General features: G+C 40.1%; 3 protein-coding genes across 3 annotated transcripts in view; 1 reads left to right on the top strand and 2 right to left on the bottom strand.

Moving 5' to 3' along the window:
- Ssh (Protein phosphatase Slingshot) overlaps positions 1–9,523 on the bottom strand; it is a 139,713-nt gene extending 130,190 nt beyond the window's left edge. The window contains exons 1-2 of the mRNA XM_076811984.1: positions 9,300–9,523; positions 3,811–3,866 (exon numbers count right to left, since the gene is read on the bottom strand). Of these exons, the coding sequence (XP_076668099.1) occupies positions 3,811–3,866; positions 9,300–9,356 (113 nt within the window). The 5' untranslated portion in view covers positions 9,357–9,523. The remainder of the gene's footprint in view (positions 1–3,810; positions 3,867–9,299) is intronic.
- Positions 9,524–11,174: 1,651 nt separating this feature from the next.
- Sbds (SBDS ribosome maturation factor) lies at positions 11,175–12,980 on the top strand. The gene is made up of 2 exons (XM_076811887.1): positions 11,175–11,518; positions 11,674–12,980. The coding sequence occupies exons 1-2, from the start codon at positions 11,388–11,390 to the stop codon at positions 12,299–12,301; spliced, it is 759 nt and encodes a 252-aa protein (XP_076668002.1). The 5' UTR covers positions 11,175–11,387; the 3' UTR covers positions 12,302–12,980.
- LOC143368810 (corrinoid adenosyltransferase MMAB) lies at positions 12,963–15,071 on the bottom strand. Its single transcript, XM_076811901.1, has 3 exons — positions 14,596–15,071; positions 13,566–13,929; positions 12,963–13,485 (listed from the first exon to the last, which is right to left on the bottom strand). The coding sequence occupies exons 1-3, from the start codon at positions 14,670–14,672 to the stop codon at positions 13,258–13,260; spliced, it is 669 nt and encodes a 222-aa protein (XP_076668016.1). The 5' UTR covers positions 14,673–15,071; the 3' UTR covers positions 12,963–13,257.
- Between the last annotated feature and the right edge of the window lie 2,485 nt (positions 15,072–17,556).

The following is a 17,556-nucleotide window of genomic DNA, read 5'->3' as shown; positions in this document are numbered from 1 at the left end:
CGCAGTCATAATACATTATGAATAACTAGCAACTGACTATAGTATACAGTCGGGAGACAAGAAGAGTCCTGAGCAGGGTTGCCAACAGTAAGACGCACATGACTTACAGAGAGTAGTGGAGGAGGAATCCTCTCGTGTATAAAGTTATATTAAATGCTAATACGACTTGTGCACACCATGCGAGGATTCTCCCTCTACTACTCCCTATTACGTCACTGAGTTCCTACTTCCCATGTAGGGATTGCAAACCGGTAAATCGGTAAATCGGTTTGAAGTTTTTTTTCACTGATAACGTAGTAGATATCGACGGAATTATGCGCTACATATATGCGCTGCTTTGCTATACATACAATTTTTACCGGTAATTCGCCAAATTTTTAACCGTAATTCGATAAATTATATTTCTTGATATTTACCGGTATGTCGATAAATTATGTATTTCTCGATATTTACCGGACAATCGATAAATTATGTATTTCTCGATATTTACCGGAAAATCGATAAATTATGTATTTTTCGATATTTACCGGTAAATCGCGAGAAATACATAATCTATCGAATTACCGGTAAAAATCTATTGAATTACCGGTAAAAATTTGGCGAATTACCGGTGAAAATTTGGCGAATTACCGGTGAAAATTTGGCGAATTACCGGTAAAAATTGTATATATAGCAATATAGCGCATATTTTTTACGTTATCAGTGAAAAAAAAACTTCAAACCGATTTACCGATTTACCGGTTTGCAATCCCTATTCCCATAGCTGTTCGAGCTGTTCCCCATCTACTACTCCCTACTACTTCATATGAAACTTATTCCTGGCATCCCTGCCCCCGACTGTACTTATACACATGTAAAGGAAATGTAATTCCTTTAATTTAATTTGAATATTGCCGCGCTCTCTCGAGCGCTAATAAAGTAGAGCGTGTGAAGGACGAGAGTGTAAACAGAAAACAGCTGTGCACGTGGCAATTCACGCAGAGTAATCATAAATTAAAGGTATTAACAGAACTTGGAAATAGAGATTAACAGGGTGATCAGTGACATTAAATGTCGTTTCTTGATTACAGAGGAACTCAGTTTTGTTATCGTTGATCACCATCAATTACTCTGAAGAAATAACAACGCATTATATACATATGCGCCTACACAGTTGCTCTCAAACAACTGTAAGTAATCGTACCTGTTCGTTGGGAATGAACCCCTAGAAGTTAACTTTGAGAAAATACTGCCAGAAGTGCACGAGTGTTCAAAGTTCGAGCGAATTCGTTATTCGTTTCAACGCGGAATTCATTTCCTCAGCTACAGAAAACGCGAAGGGACAATTTCCGCGGGGGAACGTAGAAGAGCGCGTCCGCTGCTCGTGGAAAAGTTAATTTCCTAACTTTTTTCCTGACCCCGCGACAGAGGGTGGCTAGTTCGATTTTGCACAGATTACGCAAGCAATCTGGTCGTAGAAAGTCAAACGATTAAGACAAGAAGAGAGTGAGTCGCGGCGACTTCCTGCAAATTAGCGAATGTTTATTTCTTGAGGAGGCTCGAGGAAGTTCGCACGAGACTTTCCACCGGCGGAGGAGAGCTGGTTCTGTTGAGTTATTGCCAGGAGGAAGCCGGGAACGCGAATCTCCTTTCCCAGAATGGAGCTCGTCTGCTCGATTAAGTAACAGCTCCCTGCTCCGAAGCTATTCCTCGAGAACGCGCGCGGATCCCTACGCTACGACGATTAATTAACTCGATTCGATGGAGAATCGAACAGAAGGCAATTATCCTCCATAACGGCCCGGGTGTTCGCAATTCGTTACGCGTCGGCGTTAATCTACCTGAATGACTGCAGTTTCATTTACAGCTGTTTGTGGCGTTCCTCAGGGTGCAGCGTCTCCCCGGTTATATGCATGTTAGCGAAGCCATCTTCGCTAAGGAGATGTATCGTGTGAAAACAATTCGAGCGGAATCAGAGGTGATGGTTTTACGAGATTAAAAAAAAACGAAGAACGGAGATTCGCCATTATAGATTCTTCTGAGATCAAGAGCGGACATTGTAAATTGTATCTGTGAAGGATTAATAATTAAAAAAAAAGGAAAATAATAGTTATCAGTTTGAAAGTTTAAGTCGAACTCTTGAGAGTTCTGTAGTTGTTTGGTTTTTAACTTTGAAATATTATTCACGTTTGACTTTTAATTTTGTTTAACACACACATTTCCTTAAGGCGATAGTAAGGCATAAGACTTTGAGAGAAGATCGATATTCTTTCTTACATTTTTTCATAATCTGGGACCATGGAAGTGTGTTTTTGAGAGACTGCTCAAATTCGGAGAACTGCTCAAACTCTGCAGCAGCAAGTTATATCCATACGATCGTTCTAACATATATGTCCGCGGTAATCCACTTCTCTAGCGAGAAAGCGCGCGAAAAGCTTTGCCATCTGGTGGTGACATAGCGGTACTGCTGCGGGCTAGGTATCGCGCGGGCCGAATATGCGCATGCGCGCGCGAAGTAGACTGTCGTATACACAGATCACGTGGTCTGCAAAACAGCCGTACACATGAAATGTTTACACATAAATTATATGTTAATAACGCGTTTCTGAGACATGCTATATAGTCTATGTCCATCCTAAAATTTGAGGAAGATCGGTTCAATAGGTCTTGAGTTTTGCGCGAACATAAAAATCGGCTCTCTCTCTATATATATAATAGTATAGATAAAAGTTATTAATTAAAAAAAATATATACTTTAAATTCTGAATTGTTTGAGCTTAAAAGAATTGCACATCTGTTTTGCGGATATTCGGGAACAAAACTTTTTTTGCTTTTTTCATCTCCGGGTTTATATTCGAATCTCCGGGTTAGAATGAGTGGCACTCCGGGATTTATATGGTGATAAGGTGGCAACCCTGATTGTGCCCATTAATGGAAGGATCGACTTCAAATTTGTTGTAAACATAAAGTGAGTATCTCGTTTTACTGTAAATTATTATCGATGACGTGATATTTATAAATTTATGTCTGCTAACTTTTAATAATATTCGTTTATTACAGATGGACTCATAGCCGTCCACGTGTAGAACAATTTGTGTATTTTTATTCTTGACCAATGACAGCATTAGATTTATGCCAACCAAACGGAAGCTATTTTTTTATAAAAGTAATGTTTCGCTTCGTACAAATTTTGTATTAAATAAATAAATTTACCAATTATATTTAACATCTATTTTTTTCATTTATACAAGTTTTGTATAAATTAGACAGGAATAATCATTTAGTTAAAGTTTTCTTGTGTTTTTGATAAATATTATCAAATATCATTTTTGCAATATTTTTTTCAATTTCTCGGGAATTCTCGAGAATTCTCAAGAAATATGATTTCATTTCTGATTTCTGGAGAAACAAAAAATATCGGGAAATCAGGAACACTACTCCCAAAGATACATTATTTTCATACCGAGGAATTGTGAGGTTCATAGAGAGTTAACAGAACATAATAGGAAACAAAAGAGCCCATGAGAGGTTCTTTGTTACACTCACCAATCGTAATGTCTCAACACCAGATCGCCTGTTAAACCCCGAATTTACTTAGCCACCGCTAGCCCCATAGAATTTCCACGGTATGGAGTATACACTTTCCTACTTTTTATTTGATCATCCGCATTGAATGGCCTCACTATTGCTCGGTACACCTACACCACTTTAATGGCCTATCAAGTAGCACCTAAATCCTTTTCCAAATGCATAGACCGTTCACTTGAAAATCTTGAAATCCATTTCCCATCGACAGCAATATCAAACTTAAGAATTATGGAGAAAGCTCACCTTTTGCAGCTCCTCGCCGCTTCGTCATCGTCCGCCGGCGCGCCGGCGCCCGAATCCTGTAATCAACAGCGACCATAATTAAACAAAGAACCGCCAACTATAATCGTTCAGGGATCGTGTCTCAATCTAGAGTAATCCCGGTTATCATCGTTTGGAAAATCGCGCAAGCCTTTAATTTGGCGGGAATAGGAACGCTTCCGGTATCGCTGGGGCACCTACTCTGTATCCCACTCACCCTGAGAATAATTGAAACATGAGCGGCACGGAAGCTTGGAGAGAATAGCTCTCGAGCAGGAGGAACTGAAAGAAACCTAAGGACATTCAGATTTGAAAGTTTACCGTAGAAACTCTTATTCGATCAAAGGGGGGTGCAACTGCTTTAATTGCTTGGGGTAACTCTGTTGTATCTCTGGTAGCAACCAGAAAGCACAAAAGAGCGCTATCTTTTTTGAAAAGTTATCAATTCATCATACAAATTGTACCGACAGTGAGAATATTCAAATAAAATATGTGAAGGTGCAATTGTGCCTCTGCCGTCTGACGAGGGTTAAAATATTTTATTGTCATCCAAACTACGCACGCCTGCAAAGTTTCAAGGCAATTGGATAGTTGGAAGTGGGATAAATTTGATTTGCCAGATTTGAACCATACAAACATATGTACAAACAGAGGATCGAAGCTGAATAAAATCGTTAAAAAATGGAATCCAGAAAACAGTCGGGATCCCGGGATTGTATTCCCTACTAACTTGCACCACATTTGCACGCACCCAGCTCGACAAACGAAAAATCTGCGACCGTCAGATTCGTAGGAACAGAACCCCCCCTGGGTCTCGACGCGATATCGATGAAGATAGGAGGCGAGGAGAGATTCCAGGGGATGACTAACTCTCCCGGAACCCCTCGAACGAGGGAGCCGAAAGAGGGTCGGCATTTTTTCCAGTATGCACTTTGCATGCGCTGAATGCTCCGCGGCCTACCAAGTGCACTCACCGCCCCAAAAGGGTAGTTGCATTTTTCTAGCGCGTCCAGAGGGGATGAATTCGTCGGGGGCGCGGGGCTATTGATTTTAAGGGCTCGTTTTCTGCGTGGCATGCTCGACGACACGGCATCTTAGGCGTTTATGGTACTTTGCTAATGGACAGCTCGTTCGATGCGAATTCTTGACTTTTATTCAATTATTGAGACCGTTCTTGGAATTACAGGGGTACGCGAACATTTTACGTTAATTGTCGCTGGAACTGGGTCGCAGTGGTGGAAATTATCGGGGTCTCCTAAAATATATGGATATTGTATAATAATTAAAAAGTGAATAAAAAAAATTAATGTAAATCCTAACTACGTTACATCGAATTTAATACATGACTCGCGTAAAAAATGTAAATAATTATTGAAGGTTCGGATGGAATAAGGGGAGTAAGGTGAATGTCCCAATTTCTGCTCATGTCCCCATTTCGGATCATTTCGTATTTTTCTTATTATTATATGCGTTATGTTTGTACTACAGTTGCAAGAGAATAATTCTAAATTATTTAAATACATTTACGCGAGTGTTGCACGAGCTTGATTGCAAATCGCTGATTTCTGGAATTTTGTGATTTTCGCCCTTATTCTGTGATCTTTAAGCGTTTATAGCTCAGAGCAACGTTAACTGATTTTTATGCAATTTAAGGTGCATATGTAACTTACTTCAATCTACAAACGGGTTTTTTGAATTTTCATTACAGGATTACAAAAAAAAGTTAAAAAAAAGAACTTTACAATTTTTTTTTCTATTCCGAGCAAATGCTTTTTTTCAAAACGGCGAAACACGTCACTTAGCTAACTAATCCTTCTAGCTTCTAAAAAAAACTCATGTAGTTTGGACCAATTTTAAAAAAGTTATGCGATTTTAAAAACCGTGCAAATACTTTTTTTACTCACTGTACCTCAATATTGTCTGGATACTTTTTAACGGCGAACGTTGAAAAGCATGGTTTATGTCCTATACTACTTTTTAATTAAATATCATTACATTTGTTAACATAAGGGTTTTGTGCATACATTTTACGGTTTCGCTAGAGTTTTCTGAAGTTATGTTTTAAGTTTCATAAGGATCCGTTAATATTTACTCAAGTTATCGCAATTTATGTTTAAAGAAATAATGATATTGGACGATGGAAAATTTTTTGTTTATAATTTTTAGCTCGAATAGTAATGATTGGATAAACAAACTGAAAATACAAAAAATGTGTGTCGTGACGAACTTTACAACACTATGTTTTTTAAAATTCAGTTTAACAACATTTAACTTTCCAATCTTTCTTAGCGTTTGGACAATAATTTTTTCCATTTTCGAACGCTAGCTTCCCTTATTGCATCCGACCCTTCAATTGTATAAAATGTAGAAAATGTAAAAAATTCAAATACAAATTATGAACCTCTACATATTACATTGAATTTTTACTGCACAATATTTTAAATTACTTTAAAAAAAAAGATTAAAATATCATTATAAAAATTATAAATAATTAAAATTGTTTAGTAAATTTCATATCTTTGGTGTGCAAAAGATACTCGAATTTTTACATATGTATACAACATGGATTCTGAAGAAATTAATAAAGCTTTAGAAGATTATTTTCTTTGGATGTAACACTCCATTTAGAATTATCGAATCTGAGCACTTTAGGAACTTTGTTCATAAATTAAATCCAACTTATAAAATTCCAACTCGAAAGACATTGTTGAATAATTCACTTAACGCAAAATTTCAGGATTCCAAAAAATCAATGATCAGTGTGGAATCGAAAGATGCAGTTCCGCTTTTAGATAGTTGAAAAAATTCATCATCCAACAATAAGTATGTTGTTGCAATTCCGAATTTAATGAATACAATATGTCCGTGCAGGTTATGGCATTCCACAGTCTGCGACGGTTTTTTCAAACAATATGATTTTATACAGTAAAACATACGAACGTAATAAAGTTAAGCTATTTACTACGTCTTATTCTACACGCAGAGAATTCACTGTTCTACGTTAGGTAAAATACGGACTGTTGGGTCGAGATCCTTAACCTCAAAATTCATTTTTCACGTACTGAATTGTGTACGAACGAACGACAATTTACGGGATTCGCTACATTGTATGCGTCGGCCTTTATTTTCACCAAGATGTCGTGTATCGTGCGACAGAGTCCCGACAATGGAGGCGAATTATCGCGCGACGGCCCGCGAGAGGCAAGCAAGCGATGGCCGGTCCGATGCGCGACGGGTGAAATCGTGTAACAAAGGCGGCCTTAACAGGTGCTCGTTCGGCGAAGTCCCGACGTTTTTTCAGTGCGCACACTCGAGTATGCATCAGACACGTGTAAGTACACGTGTAAGTGCACGTGTAGCTTCGTCCAGCCACGTCACTGTGGCACTTTGTTTTTAAAACAAGCATCGCGCCTTTGGCAAACACTTTCCTTCCCGACCGCCCCCATTCGGCCTGTGACTTTATCGAGTGCTCAAAGAACTCCCTGTTCGAACAGATGCCTCCGACTCGCCACTGTATTCCGGGACTTTGAATGCCATTAAAACAGAATGGCTCGTGCCCTACTTACTAGTAACAGCAGATTTCGAGAAAGTTTTCCATCGTAACGATATTCAGACTGAGAGATAACGAAAAGACGAAAAAATACGAGAAAAATTATTTGAAAGTACAGTCATTGAATAGAACAGCGTTGCTAGCTGCGCGAGTCTATGTATATCATCTGCAGTTAGGGGTCGTCCTTAAATCACGTAAAGGTAATTTTGGCGAATTCTTACCCCCTCCCTCCCTCAGGATAAGAATTCGTAAGATTCGATATTCCAACCCACTCCTTATATAATATTTTGTACACTTCATTTTTTCAGTTATTAAAATTTAACTTCGGTTATTAAAAGTTAAAGGTTTATATACTTCATTTCACTCGGTTTGGGGAAATTTAAACTAAAACTAATTTTCTGGAACATTAACGATAGAATTTGTATTTATTTAAAATTAGGTTAAAAAGTATTACGTAAGGCGCTACCTGGCTCTCCTCCTGTAAGAAAACGTAAGAAATTAGCGACCCCCCCTCCCCAAAAAAGGCCTTACGTAATTTAAAGATGGCCCCCTACACTTCGACAAAATTCAAGTGGATGCGCGTGGAATAGCCTCTGGAACACGTGTGAAGCGTATCATTTCTCGTGACCTTGTCCCTGGATCGGATCGCGCGAAAACCACCAGCGAACTGCTCGTCTAAGAACTCGTTTCTGGTCGGACAAGAACGCGAGAGACACGCCACACGAGGGTGGTTTGGCATCGGCCGCCAGGGGTGGCAGGCTCTTTTGTCACAAGCAGAATCATTCTCTGCCCGTCCCATAGAGAACGCACTCGTCACGGCCGCTCGTTCGCCGAGAGCAGATACAAGCGGGACGGCTGCTCTCCACGTGCGTTCCTTTCGCTCTCTTTCTCCACTTCCCTTTCGCCTGCAACGCGAAGCGACGCGACGGCGCGAACGCGTGCCCCAGCGCTGTGCCCCGTGATCGACATCGACCACAGTTGGACACCGCTCGAATGTATTCCTATCGTGATGAACGTTCGAATCAAGCTACCTCTCGGTTTCACGGTAACCGATGAAAGTAAAATTGTCGGTAAAAGCGGACCTAAGCCGCGAGAAAACGAACCGAGTTCCCTTCGGAAGTATGTAGGTGAAAGAGAAGCATGTTTGTGCAGTGGTAAAACTACGCTGAAAGAATACGTGCACGCGCGAATACAAGATAGCGCGAACCACCCGTCTGAAATTCAATTTCGTGCGAGAACGTAAACAAGTGAGCAGAGAAGAGGATCCGAGTGGTGTCCGAGAAAGCGAGCGTGCCCGAAGCGAACGCTTTGACGAGCCGAGATACCCGGATTCTCTACTTGACGTGAATTTTTACCAGCGGCCAGACCACAATTTTTCTCGGCGAGCCTGCGTACGCCTACGGGAGCGTGTAATCGCGGGGCGCAACAAGATACGCACGTAAATGCGACGGGCGCGATGGTGATTGGTGCTAGGAACGAGTCGTTCCGTGCAACAAATTGCCAGAGGTTTGGCGGAAAGACACAGAGGGAAACGTGCCGCTTCCGTGCGGATCAGACAGGGAAACGCTAACCGCGAACTCGTGCATACGCTGGGGAGGGAAACGTCAACACGGGCCTTTGTTTACCACTCGGCCCGTGGCGTTACCACGACGCGAGATCTCCTGGCTCGCTGTCACTACGTCCACGGAGCAGGAAACTTTGAATTTCCTCGATTCCCTTTCTCGCGCGGCTGTCAATGCACCTCCAAATAAGGAAAGGCTCCGCGAGCCAGTCTAAACTATCCGATATGGGTTTCGTGCACGGCGTTTTCGCAAGGCAACGAGCGACAGAGGGGAGGGAGGGGGAATTTCGAGGGAACACATTTTCGATGGAAATTGACGGCGGGTAACAACAAAGAGACGCACGAAGCTAGAAAACTCACCGAACTCTGCGGGGAATTGGACACGCTCGGGGACCGCTGTACGGTGACCAACGCCATGATAAGGGCCTTCCACGTCGTCGAAATGTCGAAGATAACACTCACTGCCACTATGCACACGCGTACAAACGATCGCGCCGTTCGAACCACGAAAAAACGATCATTTTTCACGCACTCCCAACGGCATCACGCTCGCGGCGGCCATGTTTGATACAGTCTATTGTGGCGGGCGGTCTGCGCACGCGCCCGGTCACGGAGTGCGCGCTTCGCGATTCTCCTTATCGCGCGGTGACGTCACGAGTGCAATTCTTCCACAATTAGTTCTTCTTTCAACAAATGGACATTTGGTCTGAAGGAACTCATGGAACGTTTCTAATCAAGCCTTGGTAGAATCGTTGAAAGAATTGCATTTTTTTCAAGCAATTGACACTCGCTTCTTTCTTTTCATGCCGGACATAAAAAGTTTTGTAAATTCCTGCTAGATCGAGGGGAGTGTTTCTTTTGTTCTTCTTCTCTTTCGTATTGTTTCGTGTTTTGTTTATGATTTTATAACTAGGGATCGATATAATTCATTTTACTTTCGTTAGAAATAGTGGGACAATGATTAAGGACGTTGTAACATTGTTTAAGCACGAAACTGTATTAAGTTAATTACGACTTGTATTTTTATAGATTACTGAAATAGTCTACTGTTTAAAGGATTGATATTGATAAATATATGAGAATCGGCGAAAGTGTCTCCACATTAAGTACAAGTTTATGAATTAAGCCATTTCCGAAAGAACGTTTCAAACGTATCGATATTGCGAAAGAAATTAGATACATCGACGATTCGATTGTGAATCGAGAGCATAGGTATATATAGATAGGTATCTTTCATAACATTAATAGGACATTTTTCAGCGCCATATGCGATGTCTCTGTGAACTAACGCGGAAGCGGGAAATCTCTGATCCATTTGAATTTATTAATGGCTTACAATTGAGGCATTGAGAGCAACAACAGACTAACCCACATTTTCTTCGAAATTGAGTTAATAGCATTAATGTATTCTAATAAGCACTACTAAATTATTATTCTTTTCATTGTGGGTTAGTCCGTTGTTGCTTTCAATGCCTCAATTATATAGTAGAAACACTCAATGGCTGACCATTAGTGACTGGGGCACATTCACGCATTTTCTATCTTTTGCAACATCAAACTAAAAACAAAAGACTGAAAATGCGTGATCGTGTCTCAATCACTAGTGGTCAGTCATTGAGTGCTTTCACTAATTGTAAGCTATTAATAAATTTACCAGTGGCCGTAGCCGTGATGGAAAACACCGGTTCTCGTTAGATCACCGAAGTTAAAAGTCTGCGCAACCATATCAGTTCCGTGTCAGTACCGTTCCGTCGTGCGGAGAAAGAAGAAGAGACCCTCTACGCCCCTCTTCTTCTTACCACTGGTACGCCGGAACGGTACCGACACGGAACGGATATGTGTGCGCAGACCTTAAGCATCACGGGGCGGTGTAGTGGGGAAAGATGGGAGACTACCTTTCTCCCGGTGCGCTGCAGCTGCTGGGACCCAAAGGAGACAGGGGGGAAAAATGGGACTATAGTTCGTTCGGCAAATAAGCAAAAATAAGCTTGAAACGCCATCCTGCTTAAAACACTGGAAAACAATAAAACATAACATATTAATAAATTTAAATGGATCAGAGATTGGGCGCTGTAAAACGTCCCACTAATGCTGACAGATACCATACCTACATATCTATAGTTATCTATAATAACAACTACGCCAAAGCATGCGTTAAGTCATGAAAACATTGAAAACTACGACACCAGCGCCGCTTGTGATGTTCTTAAGAAGTTTATTTGCGTTTAGCTGCGAGTTGCGACTGTTGCGAGCACGGATTTTGGTGGGAGTACTCAGCAAGAGTTCAAAATCGCATTGGAGATATTCGTTATACGTAGAATTTGCAGAAGAACCAACGACGTATGTACTATACGTGGAACGTTTAAGATGTAGTGCACTCAAATTTCCTTCAACGCCAGTGTTGTATGCTGAAACTATTTAGTGTTGCTCTTCTGCCCACTACCGAAAATGTCGTTAATTTTTACGCCAACGAACCAAATAAGATTGACCAACGTCGCAGTGGTCCGCATGAAGAAAACTGGGAAACGATTTGAGATCGCCTGTTACAGAAACAAAGTAATCTCATGGAGGAATAAATTGTAAGTATTTTACAGCTGATCAAAACAAAGACGTACGTTCTTGACACATCCTAACCAAAAAATTTGACGTCACCTTGTTTACTCATATTACGTTCTCTTCGCACAGAATGTTCGTAATCTCCATTGACAACAGTGATAGCTGTGTTAATTTTCAGAGAGAAAGATATCGACGAGGTTTTACAAACACATACAGTGTTCGTGAATGTTTCGAAAGGACAAGTAGCAAAAAAGGAAGATCTTCTAAAGGCTTTCAATACCGATGATCAGACAGAAATCTGTAAGGAGATTCTCAAACAGGGGGAGCTCCAAGTTTCCGACAAAGAAAGGCATTCCGCCTTAGATTCTATGTTTAAAGACATTGCCACGACTGTTGCTGACAAATGCGTAAATCCAGAAACTAAACGTCCGTACACAGTGACAATGATAGAGAAAGCTATGAGGGACATACATTTCTCCGTGAAGCCGAATCGAAACGTCAAACAACAGACTCTAGATGTTATTCCTCAGTTAAAGGCTGTGATGCCACTGGAGCGAGCTCAAATGAGACTCAGGGTCCTGGTTTCTGGCAAGGAGGCAAAGAAGCTACGAACTAAAATAGAGAAACTGGTAACGAAGCTGGAAACCGAGGAATGGGCCAACGGAACACTGAATTTGGTATGCTTAATCGATCCTGGCCAGTACAGAGAAATACACGAGTTGGTAAGGTCTGAAACAAAAGGATCCGGGATATTCGAACTGCTAAATTTAAAAGAAGTTGTTGAAGGAGATGAAGTTTTGGAATAAATTATAAATCTAAGTAAATGTTGTTAGTTATTATAATCGTATAGCCCTTGTTACAGTTAAATGTCATGGTTTCTATACACGTTCGATTACATTATTCGAGATTATACATCTATTTACAATACATATATGTTTCATAGTTTTCCTTCCATTCACCTATGCCAGGGCTGCACAGGGAGCCTTTTTCAGCGTCTAGCTGTCCCGTTGCATGCATCAGTGTTTCATGACTCTTGCATCAGCGTCTGGATGTGCCTTAAGGGTAGAATCAGTGAGGAGAACTGCCAGTAGTGTAGGTGCGGGTTCGTAGGCGCGTAGCGTAAGCATATGTGGCTAGGTTCCTTGTGGGGAACTACCATCCCGCACCTACACCACTGGCAGTTCTCACTGATTCTACCCTTAGCAACGGGACAGCTCGACGCACGGTCGGTTGCTCGCCGCTAGGCGCTGAAAAAGGCTCCGTGTGCAGCCCTGATCTATGTGGATCAAATTCAGTATAAAACGTGAACTTTTACTGCGTACAAGTATAGTACAATTAAAAGTTACGTGCAAAACTTATTTAAGTAAAATATTCATGACATCGTGCGATCACTGAAATTAATCGAATGAAATGAACTGTACGAATCATAGCGTTTGTAAATAACAGCATGTAAGGAAATATAAAATGTTATATTTAAGGGTTGTACCTTAGCGTTACAATTTATTAAAAACCTTTAAATACGATCCAGTTGATACATTGCGTAACTACTATGTACATTTTTAATAGAATAATACAATTAATAACTGTCGATTATAACTCGATTAAAAAATATTTACAGCCTACCTATGTTCTGAAAATATATCTGAAAACAATTAACATTTTGGCAAAGTTCTAATACATGGTTAACTATTCGTATTATTGTTTTTGAAAGGAACAGATCAGGAAACAGCGCTCTATAAATTTTTCTGCTAGAACTTGTAATTTACTTATTTTCAGTGAGCTCTGCTCTAGGAATATATATATTTTCTGTGCGTTGATCGCATTTAGCTGCAATGCGCGACGTCGTTAATAAGAAGTTCTGCAGCTTATTCAAGTATATTTGTGCTTCTTTGTTCAATAAACCGTCCTGAACCAACGAAGCAACGCTTCGTTCTACGCGTTTGCATATCGCTTTCGCCGAATGCAGAGTGGAGCAAGCTTTGCCACCGCCCTGCCACAAATATATGAAATTAAATGCACGAAGAGAAATTGCTTAGCACGATGTAAAACATGAATATGTTTCGTTATTACCGGAATAATGTAGGTTTCTTGAGGGGGCAACTGATTCACATACTCCGATATCCATTCTTCCAAGTCGCTAATGTGTTTGCTTTCAAACGACTTACTCTCGCCTGGCATCGACTTCGATATAGCGTGGCTTAAATCGAACAGAATCATCTGTACTCTTTTCAATTTATCAACATAAGGATGCTCAACTTTGCCATCACTTGCAAATTCTCTAGCCAGTCCTATCTGTGCCAATAATTCTTCGGTTGAGACAAGAGCATTAAATGTTACATCATCTTGGGAACTTATGTCAACCTCTGTGTTTATCAATCGTGAATCCTCGTCTCGGATTAGAGAAGCTTCTTTTTTTGTTACCTTCGATCTGGAACTGTTATTGCAATGTGATTAATAAAAAAATGACTTTACCTTAGAATAAAGTGATCAGACGTCCCGCATCGTGCGGGACAGTCCCACATTTGAGCCCTTTGTCCCGCATTGAAAAGTGTCCCGGATCAGACATGTAACCTTTTACATTTTCACAATGGCATAAAGTTAGTGTTTCCTCCACTTCTTTTGTTGTGAAAAAAGAATGTTTTTAATTTCGTTTCGATGTATAATTTTATAATCGCAAGTATGTATTTTTAAATGTATTGTAAATACTTTAATAAACTACGGAAAAGATCTCCTCAGGGATATGTTAACCCTTTTTTTTTTAAATATCTGGTCACTTTACCTTAGAAACTTCTTGTGTATTACCATACATCGCTAATGATGACATAATATTTATAACAAACGTGAAATAACTAAGTAATTAGAAACATGTCAGTGGAAGTAAAACAAGACGACGGAACACCGGCATATTAATGCTTATGATACGATGGTAAGGCGTGAAATATTATGCCGATTGCTTCGTATTTCCGCTGAGTAAAAGCTAACGGGGCACGACTGAAAATTTGTCGCGATAAAATTACTTTACGTTCTGTAATCAGTTTTCTTCCGAAAATGCTACAGATGTGAAATGATGTTTAGGTTATATCATAATCTCACCATGTACCTATTTCGTAAAGATGCCTGCATTCCGACCTTATACATTAAAAGAGGCTTTCTCCATACACTTCTAACTACTTCCATATTTGTGACAAGCGAATTGCACTGATATTGCGTCAATACTGTCGTTCTATGTGCACAATTTTGTTCGTAGCAAACGTTACGATTTGGAATCGGTAATTCGCTTTATGCCGCTACACAAAACCTGCGCACTGTCACAGACCATCTTACTTACTTCAATGTTTTCAACTGACACACGGAATAGATTCAAATGAAGTACACGCGACTCAGATTTCAATGAATTTCATATTTTTACGGAAAAGGTCTCACGTGTGCGACGAACCGTAAAAGTGGCCGTCAGGATATGGGGATCTATATATGTGTTAGCATTATACTTTTATCTTCTTTTGATATGGCTGTATTTTTCAATGTACACTTTAACGATTCATGTGTGCGTACATATTACACATTTACTACTACTTTTGCGGTTCAAAACATTTTATTATACAGGGTGTTTAAAAAATGCTGCGGTTCCTTGAAGGGGGTGACTCAGGAGGTGATTGCAAACAACTTTTTCCTTTGCGAAAATGTTCCCCGAGGTTTCGTTAACCTTTAGAGGGCCGGGCTCGCCACTACAGTGGCTACCTAAGAATTTGGATACTTTGCCGGCCATTTTGGTGGTATATGTGCGTAAATTTTAAGTAAATAAATATTAACAAAAAGTACCGACCAATCAGAGCGCGAATCTGGCGGCTGAGTTCCCGCGATAGCGTGGTCGTGCGCTGCGCTGTGACTATGAACAAACAATTCGGCATGCATCGAAGGAAATTGCGTAAAATGGCAAATGAAAAAGACTGCTCGGTTCTTTCGGCCTACTCGGTACTTTCGGCCCGCTCGGTTCTTTCCGCCCGTCCGGTTTTTCGGCCCGCTCGGTCCTCTTCGAGTCGCTCGCAAAAATCCGAGTTCTCAGTTCTATTCGAGCCGCTCGAAAAAATTTAAGTTGTCAATACGGTCATAAACCGCGACTCTAGCGAAATGCTCAGGCCGATCAGCCTGATGATTTTTTGGCTGCAAAGGACGTGTGTTTCGGAAATGTGCTGGCTTCTTTTTACCTAAGGCCGGTTATCCTGGTGGGAGTTAACTCATAATGGAACGAGAGAAACTACTTATGGGTAGAGGAAGTTGCTTGGAAAAAATCTTGTCAGTCAGCTAGGAATCACGTCGCAGAAGTGTTTTCTGCTCACTGTTACGCGATGTTCTGGGTGTACCTTCCGAACAACGGGGACGCAAGTGCTGCTGCGCGAGAATTTGCGCGGGAATACCCACGGCTCCGAACCCCAAGTGAAAATTCATTTCCACAAATTTTTATGACGTAGGAATAACACGTTCCATGAAAAATAAATTGAGTAATCAGTGTTAGTAGGCGTGCAGTGAAGTGAATATTCGATACATTAACCCAAACGCAATTGACGTTGCGACTATTATCTTGTGGTGTCGTATACCTGGGACCAGCTGTGAACTGGGCGCGTCCATCGGTGACCAGGATCGGTTCAAGTGACCCAGTGACACAGGTTTTCAAGCTGCAGGTGAATTTCCGAAAAGGTGAGTTTTAGGTACTTTATTGGTGATTATTATTTTTTTAATTTAACGCAGGCTATGGCTAATTTCCGGCGATAATTCTCCAAATTTCCGTACGTAATTTTTTCTTGGGGATTTTTAAACAGTCTTATTCATTATCAGCAACAGTGTTGACCGTTATTGAATTAGGGAATTTTTTTCACAATAACGAACTGCGATCACTTTTCATTTCCTATTGCGTTACCTGTTCGTGGCTACGTTATTAACACAAGGAAATTTACGTATTCCTTATCCTCCCTCTTCAAATAATTATTATTTTCGATTCTTCTAAAAAAAAAACTGTGCATTCGTCTTTTTACGTTACACATGATTTTCACCCATTCATCCGTTATTCATTATTCACTTTAAGTGACAAACAAACCATGACAAAATGTTCGATTTTATTTGGTACGTCTTTTTCATTTGTCATTCTAGAATGATTCTACGCAATTTTCTTCGATGCATGCCGGCCACGATAGCGCGGGAACTCAGCCGCCACACTCGCGCCCTGATTGGTCGGTGCTTTTTATTAATATCTCGTTAACGAAACGTCGGAAAATATTTTCGCAAAGGAAAAAGTTGTTTGCAATCACCCCCTTCAATGCAATCGCAGCATTTTTGGAACACCCTGTATAGATACTTTTTGATCGATATTTTGGATGTTTTCTCCAGATAACCGACAGAAGGGGTGTTTTTATGAGGAATAATGATGTCATGAAAGTTCAAGGTATGCACACTTTATTCAATATTTTTAATGCACTTCATATGGATTAAGTATATTTACTAGTTTCTCATATACAATCTTATTTAACCAATACATGTATTTGTAAATTACATGGAATAGGCATGAGACGTTTAAAATATACATACAGTATAAAATGTAGAATTTTAATAATCATTATTATGGCATCTAATTTCATGTTATTGCAGATAGTATCACAATATTCTTACTATGGGATAACCATTTTACTGGTTTCTGATGTTTATCAAACCCAGCTATTCATTGTAACATAAAATACTATGTTATTGTGATATTAAGTAATGCTTATGGCAGTAGATAATTAAAAGAAACATATAACATTAGTAGAGAAACAAATACCAACAAGTTTTTCATTTTGCACTTTTTAATATTGCGTATGTACTCCCAAGTTGAGGGGGTACTGCAGTGTAACTGCCCGTTTTTCAACGCCATCTTCGGGAATTTATTTAACAAGAACTACAAGTTTATACTATCTTGCATTTATCCTGCATATTAAGGTATGTTTGAAGTAATACTCGGAATTTTTTTTTTAAATTTTTCTTCATCTACACTAGAGTACCCCCTTAAGTGCATAATTATTTGTACAATATC

The sequence above is a fragment of the Andrena cerasifolii genome, chromosome 1 (assembly GCF_050908995.1).
Source record: "Andrena cerasifolii isolate SP2316 chromosome 1, iyAndCera1_principal, whole genome shotgun sequence".
NCBI classification, from domain to species: Eukaryota; Metazoa; Arthropoda; class Insecta; order Hymenoptera; family Andrenidae; genus Andrena; species Andrena cerasifolii.
This window is presented reverse-complemented; position numbering and strand designations above follow the sequence as displayed.